At 45.0% G+C, this 17998-nt stretch overlaps 1 protein-coding gene across 1 annotated transcript in view; it reads right to left on the bottom strand.

The window, feature by feature from the left end:
* Positions 1–17998, bottom strand: part of RAB1A (RAB1A, member RAS oncogene family) — a 176126-nt gene that overhangs the window by 31093 nt on the left and 127035 nt on the right. Inside the window, exon 3 of the mRNA XM_078649415.1 lies at positions 14085–14180. Within this exon, the coding sequence (XP_078505541.1) occupies positions 14085–14180 (96 nt within the window). The remainder of the gene's footprint in view (positions 1–14084; positions 14181–17998) is intronic.

Below are 17998 nucleotides of genomic sequence, written 5' to 3'. Positions count from 1 at the left end.
CTTCAGAGCGGGCAATCCCCTCACTGAACATCCCAGAGAGGTTTCGGACCAGTAATCCGTTTGCAACCAACACTCCCACACCCACTGGTCTTAGTCAAACGTTGTGTAGAATGTCAGCCATGCTTTCATGTGTAGGTCGGACAGAGGCGGTGCACTGAACCCACTCTGGTTTCCCGTTCAGTGTCTTGCCCACCTATCAAGCAGAAGTTGTTGGTACTGTGGTCGGTGCAGTGTTTCTCCTGCGCCCCCCTTCCAGCTCAGGGTGACGGGGTTAACGAGCTTCGAGTCGGGCTGAATGCAAGGACTGAACAGGATGTTGTGCAGCCTGTTCAGGACGATTCCTCGGATTCCGCCTTTTGTTTGATTCAGCTGGGCTGAGATTTTCCAGAAGTGTCTCAGACCTTAAGATATCTCTGGGTTGCTGACCCTCCCAATCAAAACATCATTAGCACTGTCGATGCTTAGAGTTCAGTCAGCTGGATTAATTTGCAGTTTGTTTTTTATTTATTGAATAACATGTTATTCTGTATTTCTTATGCGGCCTTTGATTATGAACAGATTTCGGTTTCTAAATGCCTCTCCCACTCTGACTTTGTCGAAATGCCACTGTCTCTGCAATTCGGTAGCCCCCTCAAGAATCCCGGGGCTGATCCCATCTCAGCACAACAAGAAAACGCCACCTCTTTCCCCACTCTGAACCCTGTGTGTGTGTGTGGGGGGGGGGCTCTTTGTGTGTGGGGGGCGCTGTGTGTGGGGGGCGCTGTGTGTTGGGGGGCGCTGTGTGTTGGGGGGCGCTGTGTGTTGGGGGGCGCTGTGTGTTGGGGGGCTCTGTGTGTTGGGGGGGCTCTGTGTGTTGGGGGGCTCTGTGTGTTGGGGGGCTCTGTGTGTTGGGGGGGCTCTGTGTGTGGGGGGGGCTCTGTGTGTGGGGGGGGCTCTGTGTGTGGGGGGGGGCTCTGTGTGTGGGGGGGGGCTCTGTGTGTGGGGGGGGCTCTGTGTGTGGGGGGGGGCTCTGTGTGTGGGGGGGCTCTGTGTGTGGGGGGGGCTCTGTGTGTGGGGGGGGCTCTGTGTGTGGGGGGGCTCTGTGTGTGGGGGGGCTCTGTGTGTGGGGGGGGCTCTGTGTGTGGGGGGGGCTCTGTGTGTGGGGGGGCTCTGTGTGTGGGGGGGCTCTGTGTGGGGGGCTCTGTGTGGGGGGCTCTGTGTGGGGGGCTCTGTGTGGGGGGCTCTGTGTGGGGGGCTCTGTGTGGGGGGCTCTGTGTGGGGGGCTCTGTGTGGGGGGCTTTGTGTGGGGGGCTCTGTGTGTGGGGCTCTGTGTGTGTGTGGGGGTGTGTGTGGGGGGCTCTGTGTGTGTGGGGGGGCTTGGTGTGTGGGGGGGGGCTTGGTGTGTGGGGGGGCTCGGTGTGTGTGGGGGGGCTCGGTGTGTGTGGGGGGGCTCTTTGTCTGTGTGTCTGTGTGGCTCTGTGTGTGTGTGGCTCTGTGTGGATAGCTTTTTTGTAGGTGGCTCTATGTGGGGATGGCTCTGTCTGTGTGAGGGTGGCTCTATGTGAATGACTGTGGGTGGCTCTGTGTGTGTGGGTGGCTTTGTATGTGTGGGGCCCTGGGTGGGTGTAAATGCAATAGGTCATGCATTTGCGAGCGATTAAGCTAATGGCATTGTAAATGACAATGCCATTTATTTAACGATTAAGCTATTGGCAATGTAAATGACAATGCCATTTATTTATTATTTTAAAAAAAAAAAAAAAGTCATGAGCAATGCCAATAGCTCTACCTTTAATAATGCCGAGACCATTGCATTGTAAATGCTTGTTTTCTCTTTTAGATGGGACTGGCACCTCACCTACAGGGCTCTTTTTAGAAGAGAGATTATAAGGACCTCAGCAAGAATTGTGTTTCAATGCCACTACCATTCTAGGTACTGGTTTCTACTCTGGTTGTCATCAGGGACATTAACGTGGTTTTGCTTTCATCAAGCTCTTTATTGAGGGACCCACGTCAGCAAACATTTACACCTTTTATGACAGCATACCTTTGTAGGGCCCTGAACCTGACTCTTGCATATCCGAGAAGTATGTTCATATGGGCTGAAAGGAGCAATCTGTGAGTTTTACAGGAGAACTCTTGCAATGACTAGACTGCATATGTTGTCACTATCCATGAGAGTTGACTTCATAATGCACTTGCTTAACCCCATGGCCGGAGGGGGGTGGGGTGGGGGGGGGGGGGGGGTACTGCGCGGCACCACCATGCTCGTGACGGAACCACTCCGTCACGAGCACCGGTGGCACTGTGCTTGTGACGGAATGGTTCCGTCACGGCCCCGCCCGCACAATTGAACGCGCGGCGCAGGCGCGAAATCAGCGCCGCGCAGGCGGGGCGGCCAGGCCGTGACGGAACCATTCCGTCACCAGCACAGCCCCACCGTGGCTCGTGACGGAATGGTTCCGTCACGAGCACGCAAGGGGTTAAAGAGCTAAGGGGATCCTCTTCTTATTGCCATAACTCTCCAGAGATAGCAAGTCTGCTTTTTCACAATGATGTTGTTCTTCACTCTAAAAATTAAATAAGGCTGAAAATTGATTTGGGAGAGAATATGTATGGAACAAACTGCAATTGAAAGTAAGGAAAAAAGGCAGTCCACTGAAAAAGTTAAGAAGTTGTTCAAAACGGATCTGTTTTGCAGGATCTTCAGGTTCTAGTAACATTCTCCACTATGTATTTCTCATTTATCATTGCTCCTGCAGCCTATAATGACCTGCATCCTGAAAAATGTCTTGGGGTGCAGGTAGGGTAGATGGAACAATGACAGACGCACATCAGTCTCAAAAACTGTATTGCAAAGTTAAGATGTGCGTAGATTAGACTGGCAAAAATAATGAACTGGGCACACCAATGACTTCTCCCAGCTGACCCTCGACCGTACATCCTTAACATTCCACATGTGCTCACTCCCAAGACATCCCACACCTAAGAGTTTCCCAGAAAGCATGCCTAGAATGCAAACATTTGACGCACACTACCTAGCATAAGCTTGAGAGATTCGTTGTAGTGGTCCAAAACCATGTCAGCTTAACATGTTTTCTACAAACAGCTAAATTGGTGGAGATTCAAAATTTGACGTCCGTTGTAGACCAGTTGTGCTGTAGAGTGTGTTTGCTTACATGTTCTTTTCATAATTTGTTAGGGTTATTAAAACCTACTTTACACACCTGACAGATGCATCAAAGAGTGAAGTGTTGTTGGATGTGGAGGGGTTCATCGTTTGAAGCTTGGATGTGAAACTCTTAAGAATCGGAATTTGTTTGCATTGTCAGGTGCCTCACAGGTGTGGAGATGACGGTGCATGAGGGATGGAGAAATGAGGAGATGGAAGTGTTAAGGGGGTTGATTTAGCCAGTCACAAGGAGCTGGCCGCCATGTCTTTGGCATCTGACTAAGTTATTAACAGTACAAGGCCTTCAAAATGGGAAATCAGTCACAGCAACGGTCTAAAGCACTCATTCGGTGATAGGTGATGACGGGAGGAGGGACAGTGTCGAAGGGGGAAGGAAGGCTGTCAAATGGGTTGACTAGATTAACTTGTGCATTTTATTGGCCATGAGTGAGGGGGTTCTGTAGTAGGCTAGTTCTAATTTACAGACTACCCGATGGCACGGTGATAAACGTGCACCTGGAATTAATCCAGTGCTCAGCAACTCCCCCTCCAATCCTAGAATGAGTTTGTATCCCAGTTAAGCTTTACACCTTGGTCTACATTTGATCATCTTCTTAATACATATCAAAATCCAGGTGATACCCCATCACTATCCACTTAGACTCATGTATCCTAAATAAGAGTAAATATGGTGTGGATTTGTGAAGAATACCACAACTAACGTAAACACTACATAGAAAGACCCAGAATGACTTGTTGAGAAAGACCCTCCCTTAAACATCTCCAGTGATATGGGTAAATTGAAAGTGATTTGATCACAGCGGACCACATTAACCAACTGAGTAAAGAGATTTTCTGAGGCCCTGCTAGAGAGAATAGCAGACCAACAGGACTTAAGTGACTTTTTCCATTTCTGCTCCTTCATTCAACACTTCTTTATGCTAAAATTTCAGTGTAATCTAGAGCAGAAAAATACCTATAACATTTTGCTCCTCTTTGGAGCCAGGGACATTTCAATGAAATAACATGCTTACTTTAAAAACCTACACATTCTGAATTCTTTTACTTAAAGACAGCAATTAACATTCCTACAACTAAACTAGTGCTGCAATAAGTACAGAAAGGTTTTTTTCTTTCACATTTTAAGGCCTTCCATTCAATGCAAATTGATTTTCTTTCTTTTCTACTGTTCCTTCCACTTCTTGGCTGTGTTTTCAATAGGTGTTCAAAGGTGAAGAGCAAGGCATTAACATACAGACATTACATTTCTCAGAGCTGTTTTTTGCAGAATTTCTTAAAACCTCCTGACCTGGGTCTCAAAAAACAGAAACATTAGCCGGTCCAATTACCTTCATTATCTTGGACATGGCCAGAGTAAGTTTTAGTTCAATTAGGAGCGATATTCACAAATGATTATGCCAAAATACAACTCCCTAGCGGAAAAAGCCATCACCTGTTGTAATAGGTAGAAGCACCATCTTACACACGATAGAAGATATTATAGGCTTCAGCATCATGGACTGCCATGGATACCTTAAAACTACAAAAATCCACCAAATGGCTCTTTGCATGCAACAATAGGTCTAGCACAACTCCTCAATGCTAATTATTTGTGTTGCTCATACAAGCAGAAGTCTTGCGATATTCAGAATTAGCCTTAATGACTTCTGGGATTGAATTTAAAAATGTTAAGCCAACAAGCAATATAGCAAATGAGACCTTACAACCACTATGAATTAAACATAATTAAAGCTGTGATACAGAGCCCCCTCAACAAACCTTGAAAGTTTACCCTTCATATGGTGATAAGTCTAGGAAAATTAGACCACATTAGTTATTACCACACCTGTATACGGGGAATGTCAATATTTGGGGGAGAATGAAAATGTTACGAGACACTAGACGCCTGGCGGTAGCCACATATGAAGATGGTTAAGATAAATGTACTGTAAAAGAATTGGGAACTATGTCCATTAATAATGATGCAGGATGATTGTTAGATGTTTGTGTGTGAGAAAAACTCAATAAAAATATATATAAAAAAATGAGTTATTACCACTTTCAGTTTCCAAAGGGGAAATAATGCATGCACTACATGTACATTAAATTGGGATGGATTAGCTATACTAAAGATATACTAAAGATTAACTGTGTTCGAGTAGTCAAACTTTAAAGTAATAATACGTTGTGAAGCCAACATTTTCATTTGAAGTGCTAGCATTTTACATTTCATAGAACCAGCCTCTCTTGGAATATTTGAATTGTTCAAGAATTAGGAAGGTTCTTAGTCTCTGACCTCAGGAGCCAAAAACCAAGCTTAAGGTCTCCAGATTCAGATGCAGAATTATGCCATTCCTCCTCAACAACAGGTTCACCATTAAGCATATTTCAAGACAAAACACGATAGCTAAATAAATTCCCAGAAAGAAAGATACTTTGCCATGTGAGAGCTATGAAGAGAACGGTTGAGTTGAGTGGTCTCATAAGATTTTGAAGGATCAACTTGAAGCGGTGGTGTCGTGGACTGAACCATCAAAAATAATTCCCTGTCATGTCTAGTTGTAGATACCCTAACCCAAGGGCACTTTCCTCTTTTTTGTCTTGGTCCAGAGAGTTTTATAGCTAGATTGCCACAGCACATAAAAATGTGGCCTGTGTTCCCCCATTGTTTGTATCCTTGCAATGTGTATAAGCGATTAAATGGCTTATACATTTCTTCTCCGTATTCATGTTCTCCATGCACTGAACACACATCCCTTTGTACTGCCTGGTGCTATAGAAAACATGACTCAAGTTCCTGCTTTAGCAAATTATTTGCATTGTACGGGTAGAGTAAACAGCCATAATGCAAATTAACTAATCTGTTTTAGAATAGCAACATTGCCCGTCTCAGGTCCAGGTTGTGTACGGATTACTAGAATGGCTACCTGTGGAAATGAGTTCTTGAATCTCTTGTTTCTTACAAGAATGCACCAAGTTTCACGAAGATACAGTGTGTGTTACCTAGTGCCTTTTGTATTCTCAGAAATTACCCCTATTCATTGCTCAATGTATAAATTCCTGTTTCAGGCACATTCACAATCCTCTTTATTTACAAACTATGTTTTTAAAGTTGGGTTTACTGTGGCGGTATATAGACGAATGCAACTAGAACCAATATTCTACAAAGAGGTCAAAGATGTCAAATGTGGAATCTTCGAGATACTCACAGAGGGGTTCAAGGTAAATGTAACTCAAAGATTATACAGGCATAGAACATTTTCAACCAGCTGTCTAGTTGTGGATACATGAATATGGTACCATGTTCACATAGGTGGTAGTACCACAAAGAGTTTGTTTGGACACACTGTTGCCTGCATGTTAAAAGGATGCAAGTGCAATATTTTGTTAGACCTTCCCACTCTCATAATCCTGAAAACGTAGACCACCTGCAATTGCTTGGATGCAAACATTTAGGCAGCTTTATGAATATTGCAATCCTGAATTCATACCCTCCTTTAGAAAAATAATTAGGTTAAGTAGTTTGGACAGTGAAGAGTTCTATGTACCCTGTGCCGGTTTAGTGATCAACAATGGGACCAAGAGTACCTTCTTTTGGCAGTCTGAAGTACAGGGAACTTATCCCCGTGATTAAGTTAATGGGGGTAGCAGATCTCATTTCCCCTTTACTCCAAAATGATCCACTCTCCACCTACATAAAATCTAGAACTGTTGAATCTATGCCCCTCAGAAGGTAGGAAGTTTGTGGGCTTACACTTGAAAAAACGAATGTAACGTTGCACAAATATTGCACCCAGTAGAGGTAGTCCCCAACACTGGAAAGTAATCTAGAGGTAGCGCCAGTACCTCACTGAGTGCTTCCGGTTAGTGATCCCCTGGTAGGAAATCAATCGGATAATTATTGCACCTCACTGGTCTCTCTTACTATGTGATTAACAATGTGGAGTTTGGGCCAGAACCTAATGGGACCTTCTGACCCTCCCGCTGAGAAAGGGTGGCTTATGAGTCCCAGACATGCATCTATATGCATTATGTGCCCAGGCACAATTCTTGCACTATTGGGCATACCCGACCCCCTCATGTGGCAGTCGAGAAGGATTTGATGGCTCCCGTCTCGCTTAAGGTGGCACTATACCAAAAATCATGCCGACCGCGCGGAGATATAGACTCCTATGGAACATTATGTTGGGCATAGGACGAGCTGCGTAAAAGAGCAGGAGTTTCGGTGTTACACGCCCCTTCCATTACTCTGCCACAAAACCCAATGTTGCCTTGTATACAGATGGTGCAAGTAAGTCACTGGCCCAAAAGATTAAACTTCAGACTTTCGCTTCCCTATACCCAGGAGATGAGTTCTGACCTCGTCCCCCCCCCCCCCAACCCCCCCAACCCCCAAGGAAGTGGCTGAGGGTCAAGCTGTGACATTTGCTGAGCTCTTTCTATATCATAAGCTGCGCGCAGCATGCCGTGCTCTTTGGGAGGGATTCCCAATGGCCCCTCCGCCTGCACTGGAAAACTTGTTGAAATCACCATCACCTCGTAAATTCATCACACGATTATATACAAACATGCAGAACACTGCCCCGTTGGCGATACCTTAACCCTTTCGATACTGGAATGACGAACTCTCAACTCCATTGACTGAAGCCAAATGGGACTTTTATTGTGGCCAACTCCCTCAACTCTTTCCTAATTACAAGCTGAGATTGATCCACTTTAAATATCTGCATAGATTTTATAAAACACCTGTGAGCCTCCATCGTATGGGTATAAGAGAGGACGACAGTTGTTGGCACTGCGGATATACCCAGGCCACGTTTCTGTATGTCGCGTGGGATTACCCCAAGATTGCCAAATTTTGGTTCCTAATTTTTGACTCAGTAAATCACATCCTCGGCGTGTCATTAGTCCGATCCCCTGTTCTTTGCATCTTCAGACCGTTGCGTTATTGACCGCCACGGCGTTAAACCACCAACTTCTCCTTGATAAAGGGCGTGCAGCCCGAAATGCATTGGAGAAATATGGTTGTTCATCACATGGATATGATGTAATATCTATTAACCTATGAAATAGAGAAAACTCTTCTACAATGTTTAAAACAAATCTGGAATAAACCTGAGTTTTGAAAAAAGCTAAGAGTCATTTCTATGAACGTCTCGGAGTGCCTCCACGAGGGGATGTAAACGCAATTCTTTTTGCTTACACCATTCTTTCATTACCCCAAGATTGCCAAATTTTGGTTCCTAATTTTTGACTCAGTAAATCACATCCTCGGCGTGTCATTAGTCCGATCCCCTGTTCTTGGCCTTTTGGGTTATGTTAAAGATACACCGCCCAAGCTACATGCACTCCTTTTATTGTTTGCGAATGGACAGGTTGGAATTCACTGGGGCAGGAGACAGGTACCCTCCATTAAAGAATGGATCAGGGACGTCACATACGGAACACACACTGTTAAGCACATTTTGGGAGCTCATGCCACCCTTTTCTAAACCTCGTAACATATGGGACCCATTCCTGACCTGGTCTCAGAGTCACCAAACATCTAATGTAGAAACAAATGTGGGCGACACTTGGAATGTGCCATTGACATGATGAGATTATTCTCCACTTGCCCCTGAGGTCTGTTCCCGGTCGTATTGTCTAGGCATTGTGGACATGAGCGTGATGGACATATATGACTTAAGCCCTCTCTGAGGTAATATGTAATGTAATGTTATTCAATTGTTGCACCTTGTTGATTCGTGCGATCATCTAGATGTATGATGAATATAAATCCTTCTATTAGTAGAGAGCTGACGAAGTATGTGTTACAGAGATTTGTGTACTATTTAGACTGTGCTTATCTGAGCTCCTGTGTTGTTTGATAACATGCTGGCTTGTTGTATTGTACTGCAACTTGTTTGTTTGAAAATGTCAATAAAAGAAAATAACAATAAAAAACACACTGAGTTTGGCACCACAGGACTGTGCGTTAACCCTTCGAAGTCCAGGCATCCTACTCTGGCAAATGGCTCTGCAGCGACAGTTGATGCTAGGTGGGCTCCCACTCACACAGACACCTCATACTCTCCGTTACGTAGGGATTAATATCTATCACTTGCAAACGTATTTGCTGGAGGGAAAACTGAGCTTGGCGCTGAGAAAACAGATCTCCGATCCTCTTTTGGACATCGCTGCCACTCACTGTTCCTAGAAGCATTGCAGTTGCGAAAATGATGATGCTCTCTTCCTATTGTACTACTTCGCAAATCTCCCACTCTTGATAACGTTACGCTACTTTAAGTAAATGGACTTGTGGATCTTTTTGGGGAGGCAAAGGTTGAAGAATAAGCCTGGCCAAAGTACGCCTACCACTGGACAAGGGAGGCCTTTTCGCCCAAGACAACTGTGGTTACTTCCATGCAGCCCAGTTACATTGGGTGACTTATTGGATGGCGGGGCACCACCTGCCTGAGACAGCACTACTGGGGGAGCAACTCTAGAGTGTTGTCCTCCACGGCGTATTGTTCCTGGGGACAAAACTCACTAAAGTTCTGCCAGTCTTGGTTTGGATGGTGACCGTGACATTGTGTGTTCACTACACATGCTCTATAGCCTTCCGCTCCCGCTTAATGGCCTACATACCACCATTGGCCCATTAACAGCTGGGGACTTAACCCAGTGGGAGGCTGTAGGTACCCAGAAACCGGGTGATCTGTACATGGAAAGCACAGCTACTGACGTTTACACCTTGATCGCTAAACAAGAGCTGGGGATCGGACAATTCCTACAGTTGGCCAAGATAATGCGTGCACTGAGGGCTCAATGGAATGTAGCTGAGAGAGAACCCTGCACAGATAAAGTCATAGACTGCATACACACGTTAGGAGATGGGTGGAGGTTTATTACATGGCTATACAAGGTTATCCTTGACCATACAGGAGCGTCGCTCTGAACTCTGAGGGAATATTGTGAAGACTTGCACTTTTTGCAAGGAAAACAGTGGTCTAGGCCCTGGTAATTAGTCGCTTGGACGACTGCAATATGTTGCTGGCGTCTGCTAACGAGATGTTGCTATCAAAATGACAGGTGGTGCAGAACACTGCAGCTTGTCTTATTTGCAATCTGCCGGCTGGGGCCGCCTCTGCCCACCTTCTTCAAACCTTGCATTTGTTAAATTGTAAAAAATGTATTCTGTTAAGTTAGCCTCCGCTCTCCCCCAGTTTGTCTGTGAACACCCATTTTGTGTTTCTGCGGGGACTTTTTGCAAAGTCAGGAGTTACGTGTTCACTGAAAAGTTGGTTGTGCTGATAATACTAGCGTGTCATAGTAGAGGCCCTGTCCTGCCGAAAGGCCAGAGCACACAGATTTTTGATCTATAAGCCCACCAACGCCTGTAACCTCCCTTGCCTATCTACAAAGATGACGTGGGTGTGGGTTTATCGGGAGTTATCAGTCTGCATTTCATCATGACGAAGTGGTTTCCAATGTGGCATTAACAAAACAATAATGACTAGAGGAGAGCTCTGGAATATCCAAGAAAGGTCACCACAAATGCCAGTTTTAACTTTGTACAATATAGTATACTGCATAAAGCATAACCAACGCCCTATAGACTGCACAGGATATTTCCTAGCATGCCTGCCAGCTGCCACAATTGTCTGACCTATCAGGCTAACCTCTATCACATGTTATGGACCTATCAAATGTTGCACAGATACCGGGGGAGAGTTCATACATTGTACAGCCATGATAATCGCCAGACCTCGACTCGAGACTATTGAAGCCTGTATGTTAGGCATTTACCCACAAACCCAAAAGCAGCCACAAAATTCACTGACCTGGCTCTTTTACTGGCCAAAAGAGCTAGCACCATGCACAGGAAGTCCCTTTCTCCCCCCTACTGCGATTATTTGGCATAGGGACCTAGAATACTGGGCAGGAGTATGTATGGAGTATGTATGGAGCACTGTGGCGGGAAGAGGTGGGCAGGCTGTGAAATTACCCTATTATGGGATACTGGGATGCGCTACTGTAGTCCCGCAAAAATGTGGAGGGAAGATGATGAGCAGCTGCTGAAAAGAAAGTTTCTCCGGGAGGAGGGGGAGACACCCCCGCACTCCCTCTTTGCAGCACCCTCACACCATCCCAGTCTCCTGCGTTCCTCATCCCTTCCACAGTTGCCCTCTGATGCTTGCTTTAGGCTAGCCAAATACTCGGTCACTAAATCCAGGTGCACCAATCTGGAACTTAGTTGGGTTTGGTGCTTCCTTTATCCTTTTGTTGAGCTTTTGTTTAAATTTCACCATTGAGACATTCCTTAATGGGAGGGGATCTGGATCTTAGGGAAGGAGGAGAAATCATCCACAATGAGAGAAATAGTGGATGACTCCTTAGAAATCACAACCCTAACGCATTTGATGCCATTACTGGTGACCCCCCGATATGTATCATCAGCTATTCATGGCACCCTTAAAGGGTTGCTACCATGTTTTGCATTTGACTAAATATCAATATACTGATGTAAAAAAACAAAGCCAAAAAAAACCACACTGTGGAGTTTGGCTCCCTGAACACATATGGAGTTGAAACATTTCTGCTTAGGACCTCTATGGTCCTGCTAGTAAAACATAAATGGAACTTGGACAACTGGATCTCATTACATGGCAATCATTACACTTGTATGAATCTGCTACCAGATCCTAACTGACATGGGGATGATGGATATTTGGATGGAGGCCTATTTTTTGTGGTTTAAGAGTCACTGGTTTAACAGTAGCGGCTATAGAAAACCTTTTGCTGATCATGTGATGCTAGGCAGTATTGATCGGGATAATTATATTAGAAGGTTGACAAGAGAGTGCTCTTTTTAGTAGATCAAGAAAAACAACCCAGTAACGTTGTATATTTGAAAGTATTCTTACTAATTTGCCCGCATTGTCCTTGAGCTATGCCAAAATTTGATCACCCTCAACAGTATCACCGAAGTAGAATTAGCATATATGCAAGTAACATAATATTAAGAGTAAACATATTTTCCATATTTTGTAGCAGATCCAGAAGTCATATCAATTAATTGCTGGGAGCTGAAGTAACAACAAAGTGATCATGTGATGTTGACTGCTTCTTTGTTGTAATATTCTAAACCCTAGGTGCAATACATTAACACACTGATGACCGAGGAAAATCTTTGGACACATCAACAGCCTTTTTTTCCCTGAATGTTTTTTGTAGCAGGGTCAATGGTGACAATTACAGGGAACATGGTTGATATAGAAAGCACATCCAAGCAGACCGTACCAATTAAAAAACATAAGTTGCATTTATCAGTTTTACAGCTTGATAATATAGGTCAACATGTATCTTGCCAGCTATTGATCGGCATCAGAAAGTGTGAGTAGTGTTTCTCTGAGCATTTACTTTTTTTTTTTAAGTCTCCAACATCGGGGTTGTGCCTATATCTATTCAGTTATTGTGTAGGATGAGTCTTTAGATTCTTCTTTTTGCCTCTGGAGTGCACACAGTGAAAGCACTGCAGCAGAAATGCTTCACAGCAAACAAATATCACTAGGAAAATGAAAGATTGTAAGAGGAGGTGTCTGATTTGAAGACTAGTTTGTTTTGGGATATTGGTTTGTGGGAGTTGTCCATGTATGGGGGTTTTCCTTGCTATTGGAATGGTTCTCCTCTGTTGCAACAATATTGGCCGGCTGACTCTTTCCTCAAGCTGGGAAGACTAAACAATTTTCAATAGTGCTTTATGGGCTAAGGAAGGAGTTGTGAGATCTCGAGATTGAAGACTTCTTTCAAGAAAAGCAACTTGCAAACGTCCCACACGAGATGGCAGGAGTATGCAGAGCATGTGATCTACAGCAGCACATGCTACAAAGATTGTATTTCACAAAAATATGAGATCAGCTAGATAATGATCATACAGATCTCTAGTGAACCTAATCAATGCTTACGTTATATCATGGTGGTATGGGTCTGTAAGGTGAGTAAAAAGCATATTTAAGGCACCCGTAAAATGTTGCCAGATTAAGGCTCTAAACTGGAGTTCCCTACACATTAGTATGAGCCTTCTATCATTAATAAAGTTTGAAAGTGTTCATCCCCACTGGCACTCTTACTGGAGGCAAAAAGTAAACCAACAACATCCCCATCCTAATCTTACTCTATAGTCTGCTGACAACAAGCCTGTTCCATGAAAAGGTCTATTGCTGGCATATGCAACCCCTAAAACAGACTACCATTCTCCTACATATTCAGAAAGAACACAGCATTGTTTCATGTGTGGCACCAAGATTGTGAAAAACGCTATTTTGTGATATCAGATCTATTGCTTAAAACTATTCTGCAAAAATCTCGATCGTTGCCTGTTAAAGAATGATAATCTTGTTCAGATGCCCTACACACTTTCCCACATCTTTCAAAAGGTATTCTCATAAGTTCAAAGGACAGTCTATTGATGTACAACTGTGTGTTCCATCACTTGTAAGGCAATATCAACTGGTCACTTGTTATGCACACCAATCCAAAAAAAGAAGGACAACGACGTGACAAAGTGAGTTCACAAAAGGAAAGTAGGGAGGAAGAAATTGTGAAGGAAAATTCACATTAAGAGAACTGTGAAGAATTGAATAAAGACACTTGTAGTATATAAGAAAGTTAACCGAAGCAGACTGAATGATATTATAAATGGACAGGCAGTATTGGCTCGATTAGGTATGGGGGGAGTTTGATTTTTCAGAACTAAAAATACTAGACTTGTTTGACAATGGTTGTTTTGCTGCACTTGCCAATAAATCAACGATTACATACAAGCGAATTTGATGTGGAATCCGGGCAGCTCATTGTCTTCTTTATATAACATTCAGTTATTTACTTTATACAAGGATTGGAATGCATTTACTAAATACCCTGTTGCACAGAAAAGTTACAAGATACTTACTATTTGAAGTTTAATTGTTTTTCCATCTAACTCAATAGTTCGGATTTTAAAATCAACGCCAATTGTGCTGATGTAGCTTTCCGTGTAAGTGTCATCCTGCAGAAACAGAAAAGTAATTTAGTACCCACTAGAAACCACATTTTACAGTTAAAAGCAGAGTAGAAGGAAGATATAAAGAGGCAACTCAAGAGGATTACATTTCTCTTGGAACATCAAGCAAATATATTTTGCTGGCTCCAAAATGATCAGGAGGTTATATTTAAGCAACATACTCCTATTAATAAGAAACATAAATACAGTTCTTCAAGTACAATGGCAACCACGAAATATTTCAGTACTAGGTGCTTGCTGAAGAAAGCTGAATGGTAAGGATATTTCTGTTCCAAAGTACTTGCAACAGAGTCACAAAGTGAGGACAAGAAAGGGTTAGGGCCCTTTCAAGGGAGTTTGACAATGTATTTCTTTGAGAACACAGCTAAATTTGGCCACAGGCCTACAATGCTGCTTCAGGTTTGTGAATATGCAATTGTAAAAAAAAAAAAAAAAAAAAAATGATATACTTTGGCGCGGGAGGGGTTTGCATCAAATATTATCTCGACTGCAATCCTAACAAACCCCACAACTTATGCTGGGCACCAGTATCTAGAAGCTGCTAAGTCCTGTCCCAGTTCTTGAGAGGACTAGCACAGACTGTAATTGCATGCAGAAACAGAAAAGGTAATGTACTAGATTGCTTATAATTTGGACTACGTTTGAGTTGTACCAGTTGCTTGCAGACTGTAAGAACAAGTTACTTACCTTCAGTAACAATACATCTGTAAGACATAGATTAGTTATAGATTCCTTACTTTGTGAATTACCCCCAAGCGTCAGACTGGATCGGTAGAATTTTTCGTCAGTAGTACCCCTGCGTGTCGAAAGGTGGCGTCGGTCGGATCCGGGTTAGTCGTTGGCATCGTGGTTGCAGGAATGACGTTGCGGCCTTCGCGCCCTCACGTCAGTTCCGTTCACAACTTACCACGCCAGAATAGCAGAGCCATGCAAGACACTGACCACTGGTGTGCAAAACTAGGGCCCTGAATGGAAATCCTTAACCCTAGAAGTCAGTTTGCAGAACGAGGTGGATGGGTGGGGCGAAAAGGAATCCATAACTAATCTATGTCTCTTACAGATATATCGTTACTGCAGGTAAGTAACTTGTTCATCTGTAAGACAATTAGTTTTAGATTCCTTACCTTGTGAATAGATACCCCAGCAATACCAACCCCAGAGGTGGGTCTGCGAACCAAGTTAACACCAGAAAGTCCCGGAGAACAGAACGGCCAAAAAAGCGGTCTCTCAAGTCTTGACTGTCCAGGCAGTAGTGCTTCGTGAACATGTGCAGAGATGCCCACATCACTGCCCGACAGATGTTGAGGGGAACTGCCCATCCCAAAGCAGTGGTACCTACCATCGCCCTGGTGGAATGGGCATGTAGCCCTACAGGAGGCTCCTTCTTTGCCAAAGAATAGCAAGCTTTAATACACAAAATGACCCATATAGAGATGGTCTGTTTCTGTACGGCCTGACCTTTTTAGCACCCAAATAGCCTGACCTTTTTTAGCACCCAGGTAGCCAACAAAGAGTTGGTCATCCACCCGGAATTGTTTTGTGCGATCAAAGTAAAAAGAAAGCACACGTATCGGATCAGGACGTGGAGCCTCCCTTCCTCCTTAGAAGGATGCGGAAAGAAGGTGGGCAAAGTAATGGTCTGACCAATGTGGAAGGAAGAAACCACTTTGGGAAGAAAGGATGGACGAGTTCGAAGGACAACCATGTCCGGATGTACAGCCAGAAAAGGAGGGTTTGAAGAAAGAGCTTGGAGCTCACGAACCCTGCATGCAGAGGTGATGGCAACCAGAAAAGCAGCCTTTCAGGTCAGAAGCCTAAGAGGGCAGTTATGTAGCGGCTCAAAAGGGAGCGCACATAAGATAGGTGAGAACTAGGTTCAAGTCCCACTGGGGCATTACGAAGGGAACCGGAGGAAAAAGATGAGTAACGCCTTAAGGAAGAGATTTACAACCGGGGACTTGAAAAGAGAAGGCTGATCAAGAAGCCCAAGGAAGGCTGAACTGGCCGAGAGGTAGCCCATTAGAGTGCCCAGAGCAGAGCCCTGCCGGGCCAAAGAAAGGAGGAACAAGAGAATCTCAGAAAGAGGGGCAGAAAGGGATCCACAGCCTTTGCTGTGCACAGTGGCAAAAATGTGTTCCATCTGCAGGTGTATACAGTCTTAGAGGGACACCTGGCTGCCGAGATAACATCACAGACTTCAGGAGGAATGTCAAAGGCCATCAACTGTCGCCGCTCAATCTCCACAAAGGAGGTGGAGACTGGACAGGTTCGGGTGGAGGACCGTCCTCTGCTGCTGCAACTGAAGATCCTACCGAAAAGGCAGTCGGATCAGAGGATCGATGGCCATGTGTAACAGCTCTGGATACCAAAATCTTCGTGCCAAATCCAGAGCCACCAGGATGACTTGGGCACGGTCGCACTTGATCTTCTTCATCACTCTGGGCAAAAGTGGCATAGGCAGAAAGATATTTAGAAGACCGCAATTCCACTCGCAACGAAAAGCGTCGCCTAGCGAGTGCCACCTTTGAAATTCCAACGAGCAGAATTGCTGACATTGCAAGTTCTTTTCGGTGGCAAATAGATCTAACCATGGCTCTCCCCACTACTGAAACAGACCTTACGCCACCTCCGAGGGAAGACGCCATTCGTGATCCATCATGCACCTCCAACTGAGTTAGTCTGTCCTGGCGTTCACAGAACCTGCCAAGTGTTGCACCACCAGGAATATGCCCTGATGTTCCATCCATGTCCAGAGACAGACAGCCTTTTGACAGAGGGTCTGCGACCCCACCCAGTTTGTTGCAGTACCAAATGGCGGTGGTTTTGTCCGTGAACACCTGCACTACCCTTCTCCAGACAGAGGGAAGGAATGCTTTGATTGCAAGACGAATCGCCCGAAGCTCCAGAAGGTTGATGTACAGCCTGGACTCGACCAGAGGCCTCTGATCTGGCCTCGCCCAAGTGGCTGCCCCATCTGAGAAGTGATGCATCCGTCACCATTGTGAGCTCTGGTTGGGGGAAGGGAGAGGGATCTGCCGTTGACCCAATCCCGGTTTATTAGTCACAACTGCAATTGGCGTGCAGTGCCATCCGAGATCTGGACGCACTCGGACAGATTCCCCTGATGCAGAGCCCACTGGAAATTCAGGTTCCACTGCAGAGCCCGCATATGCCATCTGGCATGATCCACCTGCAGGATGCAGGAGGCCATCAGACCCAATAGCCGCAGGGTAACCCTGACTAAAACCCAGTATAAAGGCTGAAAGATCGGAATCATAGTCTGAATATCCTGGACTCGCTGCTCGTAAGGATATACCCGAAACTGCGTAGTGTCCAGAACCCCTCCGATGAAGAGGAGCTTCTGAGAGGGAGTCAGGTGTGACTTCGACACAATGATAAAGAACCCAGTGAATGCAGGAGGTCCGCCGTATTCTAGAGGTGGGAGACAACAGCCTGGGGCAAGCCCGCCTTCAACAGCCAGTCATCTAGATAGGGGAAGACTGGAACACCCCTGATCTGTGCAGATGAGCTACGACCACCGCCATCACCTTTGTGGACACCCGAAGAGCGCAAGTAAGGCCGATGGGGAGCACGGTAAACTGAAAGTGCTCGTGGCCTACCGCGAGTAGCGCCAGTGGGCAGACAGGACGGGGATGTTAAAATAAGTGTCCTGCAAGTCCAACACTACCATCCAGTCTCCAGGGTGGAGGGCAGAAAGAACCAGAGCATTTTGAACTTCTTCAGGAGGAAGCGGTTGACGTCCATGTGATCCACGATAGGACGCAGGCCTTTGTCCTTCTTGG

Source organism: Lissotriton helveticus, chromosome 6 (assembly GCF_964261635.1).
Source record: "Lissotriton helveticus chromosome 6, aLisHel1.1, whole genome shotgun sequence".
Classification (NCBI taxonomy): domain Eukaryota; kingdom Metazoa; phylum Chordata; class Amphibia; order Caudata; family Salamandridae; genus Lissotriton; species Lissotriton helveticus.
Note: the sequence above shows the minus strand (reverse complement) of the source record. Positions and strands in the feature narration are given on the sequence as shown.